This window comes from Pristis pectinata, chromosome 8 (genome assembly GCF_009764475.1).
Source record: "Pristis pectinata isolate sPriPec2 chromosome 8, sPriPec2.1.pri, whole genome shotgun sequence".
In the NCBI taxonomy this organism is placed as follows: domain Eukaryota; kingdom Metazoa; phylum Chordata; class Chondrichthyes; order Rhinopristiformes; family Pristidae; genus Pristis; species Pristis pectinata.
Genome location: NC_067412.1, coordinates 16,609,387 through 16,630,921, shown reverse-complemented (window position 1 = coordinate 16,630,921; position 21,535 = coordinate 16,609,387). Strand labels below are relative to the sequence as shown.

Sequence of the window (21,535 nt, the reverse complement as noted above, 5' to 3'; positions counted from 1 at the left end):
CAAGTAAGCTTGGCTAAAGTTCTCCAACTAACATCAGCAATTCATTTTGGATCAGTGTCACAATCATTCTGCACATGGTCAAATTGGATCTCCCAACCAAAATTAAGTCTAACACTCAGAGCACTTTTGTGCAGTGTAATCACAGGCATTAAGATGTGCGTTAAGTTGCAACTTATTTGTAGTTTATGCATTTTCAAAAACAAATGTGTTTTATTCAGAAACTGCAATGCATTTTGTAGATGCAGTCATAATGCATCACTAATTCCCACCATCGAGACATCTTCAAAAGGCGGTGCAGCAGAGGGAAGAAGCTGTTCCTAAACCATTGAGTGTGGGTCTTCAGACTCCTATACCTCCTCCCCAATGGTAGTAACAAGAAGAAGATGTGTCCCGGATGGTGAGGGTCCTTAGTGATGCTGCTTTCTTGAGGCACCACCTCTTGATGATGCCCTTGATGCTATGGAGGTTTGTGCCTGCGATGGAACTGGCGATGAGTCTACAAACTTCTGCAGCCTATTGCTATCCTGTGCATTGGAGCCTCCATTACCAGGCTGTGATGCAGCCAGTCAAAATGCTCTCCACTGTACATCTAAAGAAATTTGCAAGAGTCTTTGGTGACACACCAACTCTCCTCAAACTCCTAATGAAGTAGAGCCACTGGCATGCCTTCTTCGTAATTGCATCAATGTGTTGGGCCCAGGATAGATCTTCCGAGATGTTGACACCCAGGAACTTGAAGCTGCTCATCCTTTCCACTGCTAACTCCTCAATGACAACTGGTGTCTGTTCTCCTGATTTCCCCTTCCTGAAGTCCACAATCAATTCCTTGGTCTTTCTGAAGTTGAGTGCGAGGTTGTTGTTGCAACACCACTCAACCAGCCGATCTATCTCACTCAATGATTTAGGAACAGCTTCTTCCCTTCAGCCATCAGATTTCTGAACAGTCCATGAGCACTACCTCATTATTCCTTTTTTTGGATCTATTTATTTATTTTGTAATTTATAATAATGTTTATGTCTTTGTACTGTACTGCTGCTGCAAAATAAATTTCACGTCATACAAGTCAGAGATAAGAAATCTGATTCTGAAGGGAGTGAATGTCTAGGGTGATGGATGGGATTCCAGTCAGGCTGGCTGACTTGTTTCTGACAGCATCAAGTTCTTTTGAATGTTGTTAGAACTACACTCATCCAGGCTAGTGTAGGGTTTTCCACCACATTCCTGAGTCATGCCTGATTGATTTTGGAAAGGATTTGAATACACCAAAGGTGAGTGACCTGCTTGAGGTGTCCAAATTTTAAGCCATTTGCCAATTTTATCTTTCCAGTAGAGCTCTCAACTATTCAACTTCCTGCCTGAAGTTACAGATGGGTGTGATGAGTGCTTTAAATGAGAAAAAGAAATATTCTAAATAGTATCTTTTTCGATAGGAAGTGTATTTGTTAGCAATCTAAAAATGACTAACATCAAAATAACAATGACTAATAAAACTGTAAATCTCCTTTAACATCTACTGTGTGTTTTTATTGATCGTTGGGTTTTTGAAGATAAATGTTAATTGAGACAAATGTTTATTATTTATAAAGCTGAAAGTGAATGTAATTGTAAATTTACAAATGAAAAAAAAACATTCTAAAATTTCTTAGCAAGTCACACAGCATCTTTAAAGAGAGAAATGGACCTTGCATCAGAACCATCTTTCCCTCTAATAATTGTTTTCCTCCCCACAAATGCTGCTTGACATGTTGAGTAATTCCACAATCTCTGTTTTCAGTACATTGTTATTCTCATTATTAGCATTAATGGTTTATATCAAGCATTTTTTAAGGTAGAGATATCTTTATTAGTCACATGTACATTGAAACACACAGTGAAATGCACCTTTTTGCAGAGTGTTTTGGGCATTTGATTAACATTGTCAAATTAAATTTTTGAAGATGTAGCATTGAACATACCTATCTAATCACTTAAAATATCTTTAATGCTCAAAACTATTTGAAATTAAATAAAAACAATCCAGGTTCTTAAAAATAGAAAGTAATAAATGAGAGTACAACCTACAATGAAAGTCTAACAGTACAAGATATATCAAAACGTGAAAGGGAACTGAAGTAAAGAAGGAGAGAATGACAAGATGGAAAGAAGGGAAAGCTATAAATAGCATGATCCATGAGTTCCAAGGAAACCAACTCGATTGGGAATTGGATGTGGCAGTTACTATTTAGTGAGTCAGAATAATGAATATCATAATCAGATGTCCACCCACTAGTCATGTCAGAAAGATCTGGATTCACTGCTCCAAAAAGTTGAATGCTATTATTGGTAAATCTTCCACATCCATTGTTTTGTTGTCTGCATCATTTTTATAACATTTTATGTTTTAATATTTTGCTATTATAGCTATTGCTGTTATACCTCTCAAATAAAGAATGATATCGAAAATAAGACAGAACAGTACAGCCAGGAACAGGCCCTTCAGCCCATAATATCTCCACTGAATGCCTAATTAAACTAATTCTCTTCTGCCTGTACATGATCCACATCTCTCCGTTTCCTGCATATTCATGCCTCTATCTAATAGCCTGTAAGACTATAAGAGAGAGGAGTATTTGCTTGCTTGAACCTGCTTTGTCATTCAGTAAGATAATTGCTGATCTGATCTTTGGCCTCAACATTATTTTCCTGTCCTACACTAATAACGATCATTCCTTTAGTGGAAAAAGTCAAGATTAGTAGTAGACTGCTCAGCATCATTGCTGCCTGGGGTCAGAGAATTTTAAAGATTTGCCATCCTCTGAGAGATGAATTTCCTCCTTTTTTTAAAAAGAAAATGAAAATTTAAAAAAAACTGCAGCTGCTGGAAATGTGAAATAAAAACAAAGTGCTGGAAACACTCAGCAACTGAGGCAGTGTCCATGAGAAGGATAAACAGAGTTAACATTTCAGGTGGACGACCCTTTTCATTCTTTGACCTGAAATGTCAATTCTGTTTTTCATTCCACAGAGGCTGAGTGTTTCCAGTATTTTCTATCCTCCTAATCTTTGTCTTAATTAGTCAATCCCTTATCCTGAGGCAATGCCCCGGTTCTAGATTCCTCCAGGGGCAACACCTTCAGTGTTTATTCCACTGGGGGTTTTGTATGTTTCAGTAAGGTCATTATTCTAAACCCAAAGAAAGATAGGCCCATTCTGCACCATTTTTTATCCGAAGTCAACCCACTCATTCCAGGAATTAGTACAGTGAAGATTCACCAAGATTACCTATAAAGGAAGTATCTCCTTAAATAAGGAGACCTTATGTGACAGTGCTTCTAGTTTGGCTTCAGCAAAGCCTTGTAGAGCAACAGCATTTTCTTACTCTTGCCTTGCAACAAAAACAACGCTAGAATAGAGATCTAATGAATGCTGGCTTGTGTAGTTTTGGGAAGAGCTGAAGTTTGTTTTTGTTCTTTGTGGTAAATTATTTTAGACAGTTTAAAGGCTACAGCTTTCTCCTCTCAACTCTGAGATAAGTAATTTCCTGTCATCAGCAGGACTGCATAAGTAGTTCAGAGCAGGTGGTAATTTAGTTGTAAATTTCAATGGAATATTGTGTGTGGATGCTTCAGATCTTTGTTAGTAATGAAATTAAAATGATAAATTACATTTGTAAGGTGTTCAGCAATTGATGCCTTTTGTTTAAAGCTAGACCATCTTCTTTCCTCCTGTTCTAAAGTGTCTCTACAGTATTCTGTGATTCCTTTCCATGGAACTGAAAAGAGAAATGATTAGGCTAGTTTTCGATGGCTTTTCTTGAAGGTCATTTAATTAAGAATTTAAAAAAAAATCATTTCCTGTTCTGTAATTGGGTTCTTTGTTTTGAGGTTCATTGCTGAATAATATGAAACAACTGCGTGGGAATTAGATCACATGCATTTTTGATGTGTGCTAAAGTTGGTATTTAACACCAAATCTGAAGTCACCAAAAAGTCTCAAAATTGGTATATCTTTGCTTTGGTGTGGTTTGCATGCTGTGAGACATTTAAAACTTGACCAACGAACACAAAATGCTGGAGGAACTCAGCAGGTCAGGCAGCATCTATGCCCTCTTCCTTTCCAGTCCTGATGAAGAGTCTTGGCCCAAAACATCAACTGTTCATTTCCCTCCATAGATGCTGTCTGACCTGCTGAGTTCCTCCAGCATTTTGTGATCATTGCTCCAGATTTCCAGCATCTGCAATCTCTCTTGTGTCTCCATTAAAACTTGACCTATGTGTTTTACACAAGCTTCACAACAATGCCATTTGCATGCTCACCCATGCAAAATGGATCAACACTGTAACAAACATATGGTTGCCATGGAAATGAGGGAAACTGAAGGGCTGGGAAATGGATGGAATGGTGATGGAAAATGGAGCAGAAGGGCGAGAAACCAATTGGGGTTGAGATCCAGGCAGGAGGTGGGAAATGGGTGTTCCTGAGTTTTGGATCAGCCTGATTGGGTGAGGGGAGTGGGGTGGCAGCAATGGGATGAGCAGGTGTTGAGTACCACATTTGGGCTGGGTGGGCCAGGGAATGAGACAGGCCTTCGGTCATATGGGATGAACTGGGGACTGTGATTGGATAACAAGCACTTATAAGTTAGAAATCAAGAATTATAAAAAAAATTAAAATGAAACCCTTTACATAAATTACTGTCTATATGATATACTCCTCCTTAAAATGTGTACTAATTATATTAGCCATTTGATGCAATTAATGCCAGTGACCATTTACAATGTGCTGTACATTTCACACATGGGGAAAATACATAGGTGTTGCAGTGCATTATGTCAGAAAATAACTGCTGTAATCTCCCAATAGCTAGAATTTCACCATAAAGTATATGTAAGCACTGCAAAACATGTCCAAATATTTCATGGCCATTAGTGCTTAGAAAACACAGGTAAATGGATTTTTTTCTAATTTGATTTGTAGTTGAATGTATCTGAGCAGAATGGAAATTTTGACTGCAATGAGTTGATGACCTTAAGTACATTTGGTGTGCACTCATTGGGTTCATTGTTTGTCAGGAAAGTCAATACACTTCAGAGATAATTTATTGACCATATTTTGTTTTCTCTGGAGATGTGTGAGGCAATATAGGAATACCAGTTGTTTCCTCCTTCAGCTTGAAGTCCAGTGTGAACCATACATTGAATATTGTTATTGGGTTAATGCCTGATGAAAGTGTTTACTTATTTTTTTTAAAGAGGACTGTCGCTGGTAGCGGTTTATGTGGTGTGAAAATGGGCATGGTACCATTGGCATGCTAAGGAATAGACTTTACAGGAAAAAAAATGTAAGCTATATTTTTCATGCATGATACTGTCATTCACTCATCCATCACATGATGCGAACGTTCACTATTATTTCATATGAAATGTTTTTATACCATTAGTTAAGGCCTGTCTGATAAAGTTGTTCCAATATATAGAAACTCTTAACTTTAAACAATATATTCTCTTTCTTTTGCATGAAAAATATCCAACTCCTGCACATCAAATGTACTGGTGCCCATCAATCCCTGAGAAATAATACACTGATTCTTCTTGCCCCTCTCAGCACTCTGTGAATCAATATGGATCAACAGTCAACTCCAACCATCTTACTGAGTGTGATGGATAATATACAAGTGTCTGAATTGGAGGATTCAGTTATACAGAGCTTAATAACCCCAAGCCCTCGAAGTGAAATGGTCGCCCATGAGTTCCAAGAGCTTACGCTGCAGACAAATCCACGCCTACCTCCTTTGAATGAGCGGAAGAATGGTGAGTACTGCACAGAACCAACTAATTACTTTTGCCTCCATTTAGAAGTGATAATACAATATTGAAAGAATTCTCACAGAGATTTGTGATCGGTAGAATATTTAAAACTGAATGTGCTATTAGATTAGTTACCCAACAGATAGAAACTTATTATTTGTGTCCTTGGCTACATTTAGTTGGATCACCAAGTTGAAATGTTAACCAAAGTTATTCTCTTCTCATCTTGCAGCAATCAACCCTCAACTTCTGCAATTACTCCGCAAATAAATGTAGTGCAAATGGCCATACTGGAAAAAGGAAAAGATCAAACAGATTATATAATTACCTTACTAGTATTATTTGCTGCTAAACTCTGCATAGTTCTACAGTTTATATGCAATAGGACATATTTGACTCACTCCGCTTCAAACTTTCAATTCTGTTTGGTCATCCTTTTAATATAATCTTGTTCTTTGAATTCACTTTCACCAGAATTTTAGTGTCTAGAAGTGGACCCTTCAGCCCACCATCTCCATGCCAAACTTTTGGCCCATCTACACTAATCCCATTTGCCTACATTAGGTCCATATCCTCCTATGCCTGGCCTATTCAAGTGCTTGTTTAAATGCCTCTTAAACGTATGATTATGTCTGACTCCTCCAATTCTTCTGGCAGAGAGTTCCAGATATCAGCCACTCCTTTGTGTAGTCCTGCCCATCCCTCAACCACATTTTGATGATTGCAATAACACAATTTCAAGAGCTGATCCATGCGCTAAGCTCGTCTGACTTGTCTCTGAGGCTCCTTGCATTAAAGCACACGCAATTGAGCCTGCCAGCCCTCCGATGTTCCCTAATCTGCCTCTGTCTTCTATGCCCACTGGACTCCCCTATATTTTTCTCCCCACCTGATATCTGGAAATAATAACTAGATAACTGATAGCAATTACTTATGAGGCTGTCAATAATTCATAAATTAATTATTGACAGCCTCATAAATAAATGAAGTCTGGGGCTATGTGCAGAACAAGATGCAAAGATTGCATGACTTAATTAAAATAGCAGTTTAAAATTGGAATATTTTGATCTCAAGATAAAAACATCACCATCCATGAGAAACCTAACTTCTGGGTTAATTGCATTGCAGATGTAGAATTCAAAACTAACCTAATTGTGCTATGATTGACAAAACAATAAGGGGCCCAAATCTGATGGTCACCAAAAACAGGCAGGAGAATCACAATGCATGACTCAACCAAGTTACCGATGCTTCACAATACATCCACATCTGGGTGCAACTGCTTTGTGCCAAGGCCTTGAGTTTTGGAAAATGTCCCCTGCCACCTAATATTTGACTCCATCCAGACTTTGGCACTTTCTATAGTTGTTGCAAGTTACCAAACAGCAATCTAAACCAGAATTTTAGCAACAGGCAGAAGAAAATAATAAGCAACAATCCTGTAATTGGTACATGATCCCTTTTAAATATTGCTGGCAGGTAGGTCCCTCCTGTTGGTGGACATTAGCATTGTGGTTAAACTATTGGACTACCAGCCAGAATTCTGAATCAGAATCAGATTTATTATCACTGACCTATGACGTGAAATTTGTTGTTTTGTGGCAGCAGTACAAGTGCAAAGACATAAAAATCTATAAATTACAAAAATAAATAGTGTAAAAAAAGAAATAATGAGATAGTATTCGTGGATCATTTAAAAATCTGATGGCAGAGGGGAAGAAGCTGTTCCTGAATCATTGAGTGTGGGTCTTCGGGCTTCTGATGGTAAACCTCCGTGATAGTAGTAATGAGACGAAGACATGTCCCAGATGGTGAGGGTCCTTAATGATAGATGCTGCCTTCTTGAGGCACCGCCTCTTGAAGATGTCCTCGATCATTGGGAGGGTTGCGTCTGTAATGGAGCTGGCTGAGTCTATAACCCTCTGCATTCTCTTGCAATCCTGTGCATTGGAGGCTCCATACCAGGCTGTGATGCAACCAGGCAGGATGCTCTCCACCGTATGTCTATAGAAATTTATAAGAATCTTTGGTGATATCCCAAATCTCATCAAACTCCTAACAAAGTAGAGCCACTGGCATGCCTTCTTCATGATTGCTTCGTGAGTTCTGGATCATTGATCCAGCAATTGGAGTTCAAATCCCACCATGGGAGCTAGGGAATTTCAGGTAATTAAATAAATCTGGAATTAAAGCTGGTATTAGTAATAGTTGGCAGGAAACCACCAGATGGTCATGTAAACCCATACAATTCACTAATCCTAACCCACTCTGATCTCTTCTCTTACTTTTAAGGAGTGCCTTGGAATTAAGGATGATTTGCATCCAATAGATCTGTAGGTTGTGCAGCAGCTGATGAGGCCAATCTGTGACCTTTTGGCTCTGCAACCAGTGGGGCAGGAGGTGCTGGATGGGTTGGGCAAGTGTGGGTTGTTTGGGAGACAGTCTCCTGCTTCTGCCATTTGCACTGTAATTTTGTGTGCTCCTGACATGAGTTCAGAAGCACACCCAATTCCCTATGGTGGGATTTGAATTGTTGGTTCGCAATGTCATCCTGAATGGTCATGAGTCGGGGTTTTCCACAAGTGGGGATGTTGCACTTGTTCTTGTAAGTTTTGAGACTATCCGTCTGTCTTTTCCTCTGTCCACTTGATAATCTGTTCGATAGCAGAGTCCAGAATCTGTTTCAGAAGTCTGGTGTTAGGCAAGCAAACAATGTGCATGCCAGTTGACGTGGGTTGAGTGTAATTAGGTCCTCAATGCTAAGGATGGCCTGGGTGAGGACACTCATGTTGGATTTCTTTTCATCTGAGTAGATTTAGAGGATTTTGCATGAGCAGTGTTGGTGTTATCTTCCAGTGCTTTGAGGTGTCTACTATTGATAGTCAATTATCTCTGATGCATACAGCATACAAGAATAACTGCTGCCTGTTTGATCATGAATTTATTCATGCTGTTATGGTCTTTATTTCCAAAGGCCAACAGTGCAATGAAATCAGTGGCAAATTTCATCATTGATGTCTCAGAAGTGGTTTCCAAAATATGGGAAATGGTCCTTGTTTTCCAGTATCTCATCATGGGGCTTAATTATTGGATGGTGGTATTGTACAGCAGAGAGAGTTTTGTAGAGGGCCTTTGTTTGTGGATGTTAAAAATAAGGCCCAAACTCGTGTGCTTCAGTGAACAAGTCAACAGTGACTTGGAGATTAGCCTCCAAACCTATGCACATGCAACCATCTTCTTTTGTACTGCAGCTCGCTGACTGAGGTTGCAGTGACAAAGGTTGAACAATTTCACATTTGTCCTACAGGTGATCTCCACTCTAACAAGAAGCTTTGGAGGTTGCTATAGTATTCAAGTGTGAAAAATTGAGAATAGGCATGGGGTGATGCTGCAGCCTTGCTTGACATCATTCTGCACTGATATTGGGGTCTTTAGTGGACTTTTTGGTTAAGATCCTGCTTGAATGCAATCATGAAGGAGATGACATAGAGGTGAATTTCTGCAGGTAGTCAAATTCAAGAAAGATACTCCACAGTCCCACTAACTAAACAGGCGCAAAGGCTTTTGAAAGGTCAAGAAAAGGCTGTGTGTAATGGTTGATGCTACTGCCTGCATTTCTTGAAGTTTTCCATTGTGCCTCTAGTTTGGAATCCACCCTACAATTTGAGGAGCAGCTCTTTGGCCACTGGGAAGAGACAGTTGAGGAAGATTTCAATGCCTAGGTTGGAACAGACATAATTGTCTGACATGGTATGATTGGCAAGGATGCAGTAGGGAAAGCTAACTTTAACAGAGCCCTCCTCCTGATTAAAATATATGGAACACTGTCTTGTTCTGTCTATGATTCAAACACAAGACCTCCTGGCGACACTCTTAATCCAGGTGGTGTCATCTATTAGTTGATGTCATCATCTGAATAACTAATCACAAGGTTGTCTGCACACTTGTGCCATGACAATTACAACTGACTTGACTGTTGGACTAACTACTGCCTAACAAAATAAGCCCTCACAGCCAACCTGAAGACTTCCAACCAACAGGAGCCCGAGTCTAGTGACTTGACTGCCCTGATCTCTATCATAATTGGCACCTAAGGAGAGACGCATGGCTTCTGTACTAGAAAGCACTGAAATTGGTTTAATTAGAATGACGAGGAGATCTAAGAGCCAATTAACTGCAAATGCAGGGTGTTCCTGGGTTGGAAAAGAAACAACTTTGCAGGCACCTGAAGACTGGGTTCCGATAGAAAAATAGGGGGCTATGTGGGAGGAAAGGGTTAGATAGATCTTAGAGCAGGATAAAATGTCGGCACAACATTGTGGGCCGAAGGGCCTGTTGTACTGTGCTGTAGGGTTCTATGTTCTAAAACCCAACGAACAGGTGGTGAGTGGAAAGAACACAGAGAGGCCAGCTTCTTGCATAATGTACCTGAATTCTTCAGCTTTACAAAGCAACCTACGGTCCAAACACCCAAGGACTCACTCCACTGACAGCCAAGAAGGATGGCAAAATTATCAAGAGCAGAGTGCCTACAGGAAACAGCACTTCAGACGACTCCTCAGTTGCGACTCTGTCCATGATGTGAGTGCCCTTGACTGCATCCCATAGCAAACTATCCCATCCATCCTCAGCTGAGATTGACATCACAGGTATCGAAACGTTTATAAGCCAACTGAAAAACAAAGCCATGGGAACAGATATCTCCCTGCTGAAGTTCAAAAACTTGGCAGAGAGGAACTTCAGTTACAAATTCACAGCTTCATCTCCCACATCTGGGAAGAAGAGGACATGCCAGGAACATCAAATTTAAATGCAGTAACTACAGAGAGTCTCCCTGTGGACTGTCACAAGTGAAGTCATTGGTTGGCATGGGTTATGGTTCACTCTTGATTGACTTTTAGCTGCTCCTCAGTCCAGGCATAGTTCAGAAGGTACAATAAACGCTGGCATAGCCAACTATGTACATTTCCCAAGAAAATTAAATATATAAAAAATATATATGTTCATTTGGAGCAGAAATGTCCAAAGTGGTTACACTGGCATTAAATTGACATTGCCCATTAATTGCTGGTATGATCTGCAAGTCTGCATACTTGAAAATGGTCACTGACTACATTTGCAAGTTGATGGCCATTCATCAAAATTGTCATGTTTTAATTATCTGAACTATTTATCTGAAATTGCTAAATTCAGTGGCAAGTCCTGAGTGCAGTAATGTGCCAAGTTAGAAGATGGTTTGCTGTTACAATGGATTTCATTGGAACTGTCTGAAAGCCAAAGGTGGAGAGGTTAGAATGAGAATGCAATGGGCAATTAAAATGGCAGGCACTGGGAAACTTGTGACACCCTTGCACACTGAATGTTATTGCAAAGTTGTCACGCAATCTGGTCTTGGGTTTCCCATGTGAAGGAGACCACATTATGAGCACTGAATGCAGTATACTACATTGGAGAACATATAAGTGAATTGCTCCATCACCTGGAAGTAGCGTTTGGGTCAGTGTATGGTAGAAAGGGAAGAAGCGTAGATGTTACATCTGCTGCATTTGGATGGAACAATGTCGTGAAGTGGAGTGGAGAAGGAAGACTGCAATGGTCTCTTTGGAATGCTGAAAGGAGGAGGGGCTGTGTCTGGTGGTAGCATCACACTTAAAATTCCAGAGGACAATCTATTGAATGTGGAAGATGGTAGGGAGGACAAGGGTAACCCTATACTTGTTCTGGGTGGGAGCAGAAGTGTTGGAAAAGGCACAAATGCGATTGAGATCCTGAAAACTATGGTGGAGGTGAGGAAAAAGAAAGCTGTCAATGTGAAAGCTGCTGTATGTGGTGGATCTGAGAAACTGGGGAAAAGGGAATGGACTCCTTCAAGGGAGCAGGGTAGGAGGAGCTGTGGTCAACATAGCTGTGGAAGTCTGCAGGCTTGTGATTGTGATAGGTTGGCAACCAATCCTTTGGGATATAAATATTTTATGCCAAAAGATTACCCTATATTGGTTCAGGTCATTGCTGTTGATGTGTTATGAAAATATAATGATCACATTCCTAATTCAGGAATGCTGAGGCTGTCGCTAATACTACTTGGAAGGAGACGTTGTGTTGTTAAATCTAGATGGTCTATCACTTTTCACTGTTCTGCAGCAAGATAGTACGGATCTATGTGGACAAATCAGATTCTTATGGTGATGGTATGCAGTTCCTCTTCTTTCTGAATCATCTCTAGGTTGTAGTCTAGTGGTGAATAGGTAATTTATTATTATAAGGAATGTCCTTTTCTATTTATATTCCACATGTGACTATCATTTATTTTGGTTTCAAAACATGACCTATTTTGATGTAATTTGCTCCTTCACATAGACCTCATGGGTGCAAGTAACTTTTCTAACTGTCACTGTTGCTGAATTAAATGTAACTTCTTGAATTCTTATTTAGAATCTTTATTCAAACTATTTAGTGATTGATCACTGGATCATTCATTTTTAAAGCATAGAAACAAATCTGAATCATGATTATAATTTTGTCAGTTTTCAGTTGTGCTCTATTACTACCACTGTGGGAAAAGTAACTTGCAAATCAAATTCTAAAATTAATTGCAATTCCTTTGAAGACAAGAAATGCATTGACTTCACTGAAAAAAATGTTCCCACAGTTTTCAAGCCCATTGGGAAATGACGTGATTTGCTGGTGAAATGTTATTGAAAAATTGACCCATGCATTCCATTTAACTCATTTCTGTTAAAAAGAAATGAAATAATTCTGAATCCCAGGAGGCATGCTGCAGTTATAGAATTATGTCCTCTTAGCGTGGGTTCAATTTGAAAGCTACGTCAAGCCATATTCTGCAGGGCCATCTGTGACTGAATTTTGTACAAATATAAATGACAAGACCAAAAGAACAGACTGCTTGTTGTTATTCATTGGCTGGGTAATTGACATGACTGAAATGTCTAATAGCTGTTGAGAATGTTTTCTGTATATTAGAATAGATTGCTTTGGACATTGGCAGTCTGTTTATTTGTAGTAAAAGCAAAAACTGGAAATAGATTCACTGAATCCTCTTGAGACACTCTCAAAGGAGAAAGGGCAAGGTTGAGAATTCAGTTGTAAAGGACCCCAAATGGGTTATAAAGGCAGTAACTTTCTTTTTCAGATTACTATTCCAATGTATTGCCTAATGTTTGATTGCTTTCCCAAGGAAATAAACTTTTTTTGGCTTTGGTAATCCAGCTTGTTTGGAGTAAGTTTCCCCGTGACCCAATTCTAATGTTCTTTTTCTGTTAGCAATGATGGTATTTATTGGATCCATTTATATAATAATGCTGATTCTTTAACACTCCACCAATGGAAAACTATGTTGTCAATAGTAGTGTGGGAGAGTGCAAAATGAAGCATCCACTTCATTGGGTCCATTTAATAGTAAACTAGATTTTGACTGATATAACACTTAGTGCCAGCAGCATTCTGGCAAATAGAAACGAGTAAATAGGAAAATTATCAATAATCCTGCCAAACTCAATCACTTTGGGTAAAGCTTCAGGATAGAAATAAAATGTACCTATAAATAGCTCAACAAGCGGTGGCTCTTTTGTTCCTTAAATTAATTTTTGGTATTGTGTAGTTATCTATTGCATTTAAGGTTCAGCTAAGTTAATGACCTAATTTTAATTGGCCCCATGCATCTTTAAAGAAAGTTATCCTGTTTTTGTTATGGAGTTCTACAACAAGTAGCTGGTTGTGATGTCCAAGGAAATTTTTGAAATTAGAGGTTGACTTGTAACATTTGGTGTGGACTTGCTTCCCTGCTACTACTAAAAAGCAGATCCCTATTTGACCACTCTTGTAGGCTGTAAGCTTGATCTTGGCCTTTGAGCCAAGCAATCACTTGCTTATTCCACAAAAGATAAAGTTTATCAAAAGTAAATGTTTTGATTTCAGTCCAGGTTTGTTCACAGTTGTGTAGTATAAGCTTCAAATAAACCAGAATATCATTAGTCGAGGACCTGGTACAGAAAAGTGGTTGACAGAACATAATTTTAAGAAAAAAGTTTTATTTGCATACCATTATGGTCTCGAATTTCCAAACAGTTCAGTGTTCGTTTGGTATTTTTTTCACTGTGTAATCAGTCATTTGGGAACACTGAGTGGCAACCCAAGATGCAATACTTTTGTGCCTCCTACTTCTATTCAGAGCTGCAACTGATAGATTAGACAAAATCTACAGCAATCAAGAATGGCTATCAGCGAAGGCTGGTACACAAGTCCTCTTAACACAGAACAGAATATGGTTTATTTAAAAATTTATCTGTGTATCACTTTGAGTTTGAAAGACAATTCCTCTTATGAAATGTAATTTGGTTCATAACCACTTCAGTGATTAACAAGAGCTTGCCTTTACAGCTATTTTTCTTCTGCGCTATCACCCATATTTATATAAGCATGTAAATGCATATTCCAGGGGATATATGTAAATGAAAAAGATGAGCATGAATCACCCATTTATGAAATTAAATATTCATTTTCAAATATTGATATTTTCTGAGTGTATTCTACATGAAACTAAAAGAAGCAATTTTCTTAAAATAACTAAAGGATTTTTTAAGTTTACGGTGCATATATTTTCAGTATGAATTTCCACTGGAACAATAGTGAAGGCCATGCTCAATCCTGCAGACTGCTAAGTATGTACGTGATGTACAGTTTTTTTTATTTTTGGGATCCAAGTATCACCAGCAAAGCTAGCCCTTATTGTCCTTCTCAACACTGGTGCTCCACAAGGCTGCATCCTCAGTCTCCTACTCTACTCCCTATAGACTCACGACTGCGTGGCCAGATTCTGCTCTAACTCCATCTACAAGTTGAAATAATGGTGAGTCAGAGTACAGAAAGGAGATGGAGAGCTTAGTAACATGGTGTCATAACAACAACCTTTACCTCAATGTCAGCAAAACAAAAGAGCTGGTCATTGACTTCAGTAAGGGGGGCAGTACACATGCTCCTGTCTACATCAATGGTACTGAGGTTGAGAGGGTTGAAAGCTTCAAGTTCCTGGGACTGAACATCACCAATAGCCTGTCCTAGTCCAGCCATGTAGACGCCATGGCCAAAGAAGCTCACCAGTGTCTCTACTTCCTCAGGAGGCTAAAGAAATTTGGCATGTCCCCCTTAACACTCACCGACTTTTATCAATGCACTATAGAAAGCATCCTATCTGGATGCATCATGGCAACTGCTCTGTCCAGTACTGCAAGTAACTGTAGAGAGCTGTGGACGCAGCTCAGCACATCACGAAAACCAGCCTCCCCTCCAAGGACTCTGTCTATACTTCTCACTGCCTCAGTAAAGCAGCCAGCATAATCAAAGACCCCACCCACCCCGGACATTCTCTCTTCTTCCTTCTCCCTTCGGGCAGAAGATACAAAAGCCTGAAACTGCCAGGTTCAAGGACAGTTTCTATCCCATTGTTATAAGACTATTGAATGGTTCCCTAGTACGATAAGATAGACTCTTGACTTCACAATCTACCTCATTATAACCTTGCACCGTATTGTTTACCTGCACGGCACTTTCTTTGTAGCTGTTGCACTTTATTCTGCATTTTACCTTGTACTAGCTCAATGTGCTGTGTAGTGAATTGACTTGTACAAACAGTATGCAACACAAGCTTTTCACTGTATCTTGGTACATGTGACAATAACATACCAATACCTTCCCTTTCTGCTCTTAGCAGCTCGCTAGGTCATTTCAGAAGTTGTGGGTTGAAGCGGCTGCCAAGAGAATGATAATTACACCTTGCCTCAGTAGTCTTTAACTTCTCACTAACATTCTTATTGCTCAGATCATGATACTCCAGGTTCTTAGTTGGCTTTGAAGGACAAACTTTGAAAAGGAGCATGACTGGAAGCCATATTTGGTATTTTGATTGAAAGACTACAACTAACCACTACAAATCCCTACTCAGCCATCACGAGCTAGCACAACCAGGCACTTGGTAGCCTGGCACCTTGAGAGGAATTCTGGGTGATGGGTAGGTCAATTCATGTGGATCCAGGAAGAAGGGAAAGCAACCATTGAAACTGAAGTGCAAAATCCCCAAAAATGAAAGTGGGAGAATCAGCAGTATGATTCTGTGGCTCTATGAATGTAAGCATTCCCACCTCAGCACTGGATAAGATAACTTAGACTGAGATTCCAATGCTACACTTAACAAATGGTGTGTTTCTAGAGGTGCAATATTATGCCAGGAGGAAATAAGTTCTCAAAAAAAAATAGATGGGAATTCCAAGTAATAATTCCCCTTCAACTGCTTTTGCAAACTGTAGATTAACTGCTCACTCACTTTGTTGCTATTTTGAGTGCACAAAATGTTCACTATAGAAAAGACTTCTCTTGTGGTTGGCTTCTCTGAGACAGTTTCTGTGATGTCATTCAACACTCATTGCAGAAATGAATGAAACCGTCACCCCACACTTGCCCAAGAGAGGAAGAAGTTGAAGTGAATTACAACTTCCATTTACTTAGCTCCCTTAATGTAGCACAAACATCTCAAAGTCCTTCATAGGGAACATAATCAAACAAAATATAATGATTGCCATAAGATGCTAAGCAAATCATCAAAGGTTTGAGGATAGAGAGGTTTTGGCAGGGAATTAGGACTTTGGCATCTGAAGGTAGGGAAGTTGTTAAATCATGAATGCTCAACTGGCAAAAAAAAAAGAACCTGGATATCTCAGATGGCTGTAGGAGGACATTAAAGAGTAACGAGAGTCAAGACCCTAAGAGAGATTTGAAAATGTCGGGGAAGTGACGTTGATATGGTCTACATGGATTTCAATAAGGGCTTTGAGAAGGTCTCACATGGGACACTGGTATAAAAGATAGGAACACATGGGATAAAGGGCAATTTGCCATTTTGGATCTGTGATTGGCTTGCTGATAGGAGGCGGAGGGTGATGGTCAAGGGTTGTTGATCAGATGGTCAGCCTGTGACCAGTAATGTACCACAATGATCGGTGTTGGAACACATGCTGTTTATTATATACATTAACGATCTGGATGTGAACATAGGAGGTATGATTAGTAAGTTCCCAGATGACATGAAAATCGGTGGTGGTGTTAAGAGTGAGGAGGTAATCTTCAACTGCAGGACAATATTGATGGGTTGGTAAGATGGACAGCAAAATGGTAGAGGGAATTTAATCCTGAAAAATATGAAATGATGTGTTATGGGAGAACTGATAAGGCTCAGATATACAATGAATGTTTGGACCCAAGGAAGTATTGAGGAATAGAAGGTCCTTGGTGTGCATGCCCAAAGATCCCTGAGGAAGTAGTACATGTAGATAAGGTGTTAAGAAGGCATTCAGGATGATCCTGGAATGCGCTGCCAGGGGAGGTGGTAGAAGCAGATATGATAGCTACATTCAAAGAGGCATTTATACAGGTACATGAATAGGCAGGGAATAGAGGGATACAGGCCATATGCAAGCAGATAGGATTAGTTTAAATTGGCATTGTGGTTGGCGCAGACATGGTGGGCCATAGGGCCTGTTCCTGTGCTACACTGTTCTTTGCTGATGATACCAGAATTGAGAATGAAGAATGTACAGTGCAGGAATGATTTGGTGGGCACAAAAGTGGCAATAGAATCCATTCTGGAGAAGCTGGAATTGGAATAAGACAAGCAAGGCAGGAAAATGCATAAGACCATAAGATATAGGAGCAGAATCAGGCCATTTGGTCCATTGAGTCTGTTCCACCATTCAGTCATGGCTGATTTTTTTTTTGTTTCAATTCCATCCTCCCACCTTCAATCCGTAATCTTTAACCCCTTTATCAATCAAAAACCTACTTAAATACACCTAATGACTTGTCCTGCACAACCCTCTGTGGCAATGAATTCCACATGGTAAGTGGTAAAATATTAAGAAGTGCCAAAGGGCAGAAGGATCGTGGAATGCATGTACCCTGAAGATAGGATAGGTTAAAATGACAGACAAGAAGGCACAGTCGATACCTACCGTTATTAGCCTAGATGTAAAGTATTTTGAACAGGGATATCATGGTAGAATTGTATAAACCACCAGATAGACCACAACTAGTGTACTGCTTAAACCTCTGCTTAGCACTCTGCAGGAGGAACATGGAAGTGCTGGAGAAGGTATAGAGGAAAACTACATGAATATTACCAGGGTGGGGGACTTGTAGTTCTGAGGAGAAACTGACTGGGGTATTTTCTCTGGAACAAAGAGACTGAGGAGAAATGTAATCTTGTGTACCACAGTTATGAGTGGCCTGTACAGGAGGACACAAAGGATCTTTCTCCTTGGGCTGAAAGGTCAATAACAAGGTGCCGTCTGACAGATTAGAAGGTTGATGAGAATATTTATTTTAAAGAGTAATGCAAGTCTTGAAATCTCAATTGGAGGCAGAAACACTTATTCAGGTTTTTTTTGGAAACATAATGAGAACTTGAAGTTCTTTCATTCCCAGACATGGGTGACGAGGTTGTGAATTTGTCACTGAAGTTCCTGTCCACCGAGTTTAAAATTTAAGCAGGGCTACCGTCTGCTCCAGAGACCTTGTTTTTCAGTTGTCGTTTGGCTTTTTTGACTTCTTGTGAGACTTCCACTGTTGAGTTCTTCAAAATGCTCCTTCCAGCAGGCATTGACTAAGTCTTGTCTCTTATTTTGCCTTATTTTAGAGGTGGACCTTTTGTGTCTGGGTCATAGATGATCTTGGCATTGCTGAAATGATAAAATAATCTGGCCACATCTTGTTCATCAGAAAGTTGCTGAACCTCTTGTGTCTTTCCACCACCCATCTGTTCTTTTGTTCATGGGTTTTGTGTTAGACCGCAGTTTTCAGACATCCTTGCCTTTTGCCTCATCCTTCCTCCCCCACCATCTACTTTTCACTTGACCCCTTCATCTTTAATGGTCCCCATCCCTGAATTGCCTCTCCTTCAGTGTCATCTTCACTCTCACCAAACCTTCCTTGTCCACAGTGGGTCAACACCTTGGTTAAGTTTTCATTTGGCTGCCCTTTGGTTGCTGTGGCTGGTTGAAGGACTTCTCCAGTCTGGGGTCCATGCTGTCTGAGGCCTGTGGTCTGGTAGGGTTTCCCTCTGGGCTGTCTTGGAATCTCTGGTTAGTCTACGGTCATCTGCTCTGTACAGCACGAGGCTGGCAGTATATAGTCTTCTGGTGCGCCATGGTTATTTGGTTGAGTCACATTTCAGCCCTGACCAGTGGAATGGGGACAGATTCATTCCCATACTGGGGGTGCAACTCCAGCCTCTGGTATAACTGGAAGTGCTTGAATAAATGCACTCAAAGCCTCAAGTACCAGGGACAGTGTGCTGATACTACTTTTGGAGGCAAGATTCAGAATGGCCAGTGGCCAGCAGCCATGGCCCTGAGCTTGCCTGGTGGAAGGGGAGGATGATGCCAAAAAAAAGATATATCAGGAGATAGTCAACTGTACAGATTAATCAAGATGGGCAGTTTAGAAAGGGATTGAGTGGTGATTTGGAACCAGTAGTTTGAAAGAAATGGAGTTGGATCTGGTCTAGCAGTTTCAATGGATATGATTTGGGAGATTGGTGGCGGTCAAGATCTGGGACTATAGATGTCAGTGGTATGACAGTGAGATTACAGAGTGCGTGAGGCAAGATGGAGAGTCAAAGGATGTAGGTAGGTAATTCAATCACCCGTAGGAATTCCATTCTGGCACTGCACCAGGAGAACTCTATTGCCTCAGAAATGACCAATAATGGACACCCACAGGGCAACACAGATTCCACTGCAATGTTTCAAAAGAGTAATTGCACCCTGACGTGAAAATCATGTAACAAGCACAGAGGTGGTTTACACCTGGTTTGAATTTCTGAATTGATTGTAGGAATGCTGGAACAAGATAGAATTATGTATTTCAATTTCTAGGTATATATTTTAGACCACTCTTTTACATGTGCAGACTATTGCAGTAGTTCAGTATCAGTGCTAGGGCTGAAAAAAGACATTGCTTTGTCTGATCCAGATTTATTGTTGTTGTCATGTTATCAGAAAACAATAACTTGCAAGTTATTGTGAGAGTGTAATCACTGAAAGTTTGAAATGCTTCAATGAATTACTTATTTTTTGTCAGTTCAAAGTGGGCTGAAATGAAAATAGTAAAACTCCTTGATGAGTAGTTCAAGTAACGCTTAATGGACTTTCATTAATAAATGCTTCACGTGGTGCTAAAGCCTTTTCATCATTTCCTCACTAACAAATACATTAGTCCCTACCCTACCTCATTTTTTCACCAATGTTCCGGGAGGACTACAGAATATTTTAAAAGAACTGTAACAAATATTCTTTTTTCTGCAGTTCATACCTGTACCAGTATGTCTGCAAATTTGTGGATTGTGGGATTCAGTCTCTTAACGTTATTGCAAAAGTAAATTTGTTACCATGTCGATCATAAACAAAAAATTGTACCTGAATTTTTTAAAGGGGCCCCGATGATGAGTTTATAGGTGATCCTACTGTGGCTTGAAATATTAGCACAATGTGGCTGTTTATTGGGAAAAAAAATTGCCAATGTGTTCTCTCTGTTGCCTCAGAGTACATCCATAGGCAACGCATATACGATTTTCAATATGTTACTGATACTGAAGTTAAGAATCTTTCAGTAGTGTGTAGCCCAGTGACATTGTACTTATTTAAAATCAGTATCTTTGCAAAATATTGATTCAAAGTAGTGCAGGTCTTGTATGTTTATTGAAAATATTCTAAGGACTACTGAATATGTGAGCTCATTGTGATGGAAACTTCTTTTCCATGCATCACTTAATGAAAAATGGACTTCCCAGTATTCTAGCCAGTTTTCAACCAGCATCATTAAAGAATGCATGAGCTGATCATGCGACTCTTTACTGTTAATGGGACTCCACTGTACATAAATTGGTTGCCGTGCTTTCTGAAGTAGGTCATTGACCAGACTTCAAAATAGCTTAAAAAAAGATAAGCTGGAAACACAGAAAGTTATGGTAATTAAGCTGATGTACTGGGTTCATTCAAATGTTGCATTGACCAGTCATCAGCCCTTATCTTCTGAAGAGCCCAATTTACTTTTTTTTACAAATTTATGCATGTGAAATGTGCTAGTTAAATAAATGTGCTGAATTTCTTGGGAACCTAGTGTGAAATGTGCTTTCTCCATTAGACAGTTGCACAAGGCAATGCAGAGAATCTTGATTTGACTAACTGATGTATTTCCATTCTCCGGCTGTAAAATGTAATTTATACCCTCTCCTTTGAAAACACCATGGTAGAAATTTGTTTTCAGTTGCATGCATTAAATGTGCAATATAGTAACTCTGTGTTTTACTTTGTTTTTGAAATTTTTTGTTTCTGTTTTTGGAAGTCACTACTGTATTGTGTTTTTAATGCGAGATGAATTTCTGTCCCTTAATTCCAAAAGGAAAATGGTTACCTTTTGAAGGTGATTAAATTACCACTGCACATTTAAGTGACCTTGGGATCCGGTGGCCATGTGTTAAACAAGTAGTAATTGTTCTGGAAGAGCTGTTTGTTGACTTCTATTGCAAAGTGTTGTAATTAAAGAAAGTATTTCCATATGCTGAAGCAAAATGTTTTCTCCATTGTTAAAGAGCTCCCTTGCTTGATAAAAATATTTAATTGTATATTTCTTTAAAAGTTCCTGGGGGAAAATAACTACATTGCTTTATTTTAAAAAAGAACTA

At 39.5% G+C, this 21,535-nt stretch overlaps 1 protein-coding gene across 1 annotated transcript in view; it reads left to right on the top strand.

Annotated features, from left to right (window-relative positions):
• The window catches only part of mrtfba (myocardin related transcription factor Ba), a 176,106-nt gene that overhangs the window by 68,789 nt on the left and 85,782 nt on the right, over nt 1-21,535 (top strand). Inside the window, 1 exon segment of the mRNA XM_052021269.1 lies at nt 5,585-5,790. Coding sequence (XP_051877229.1) covers nt 5,601-5,790 — 190 coding nt within the window. The 5' untranslated portion in view covers nt 5,585-5,600.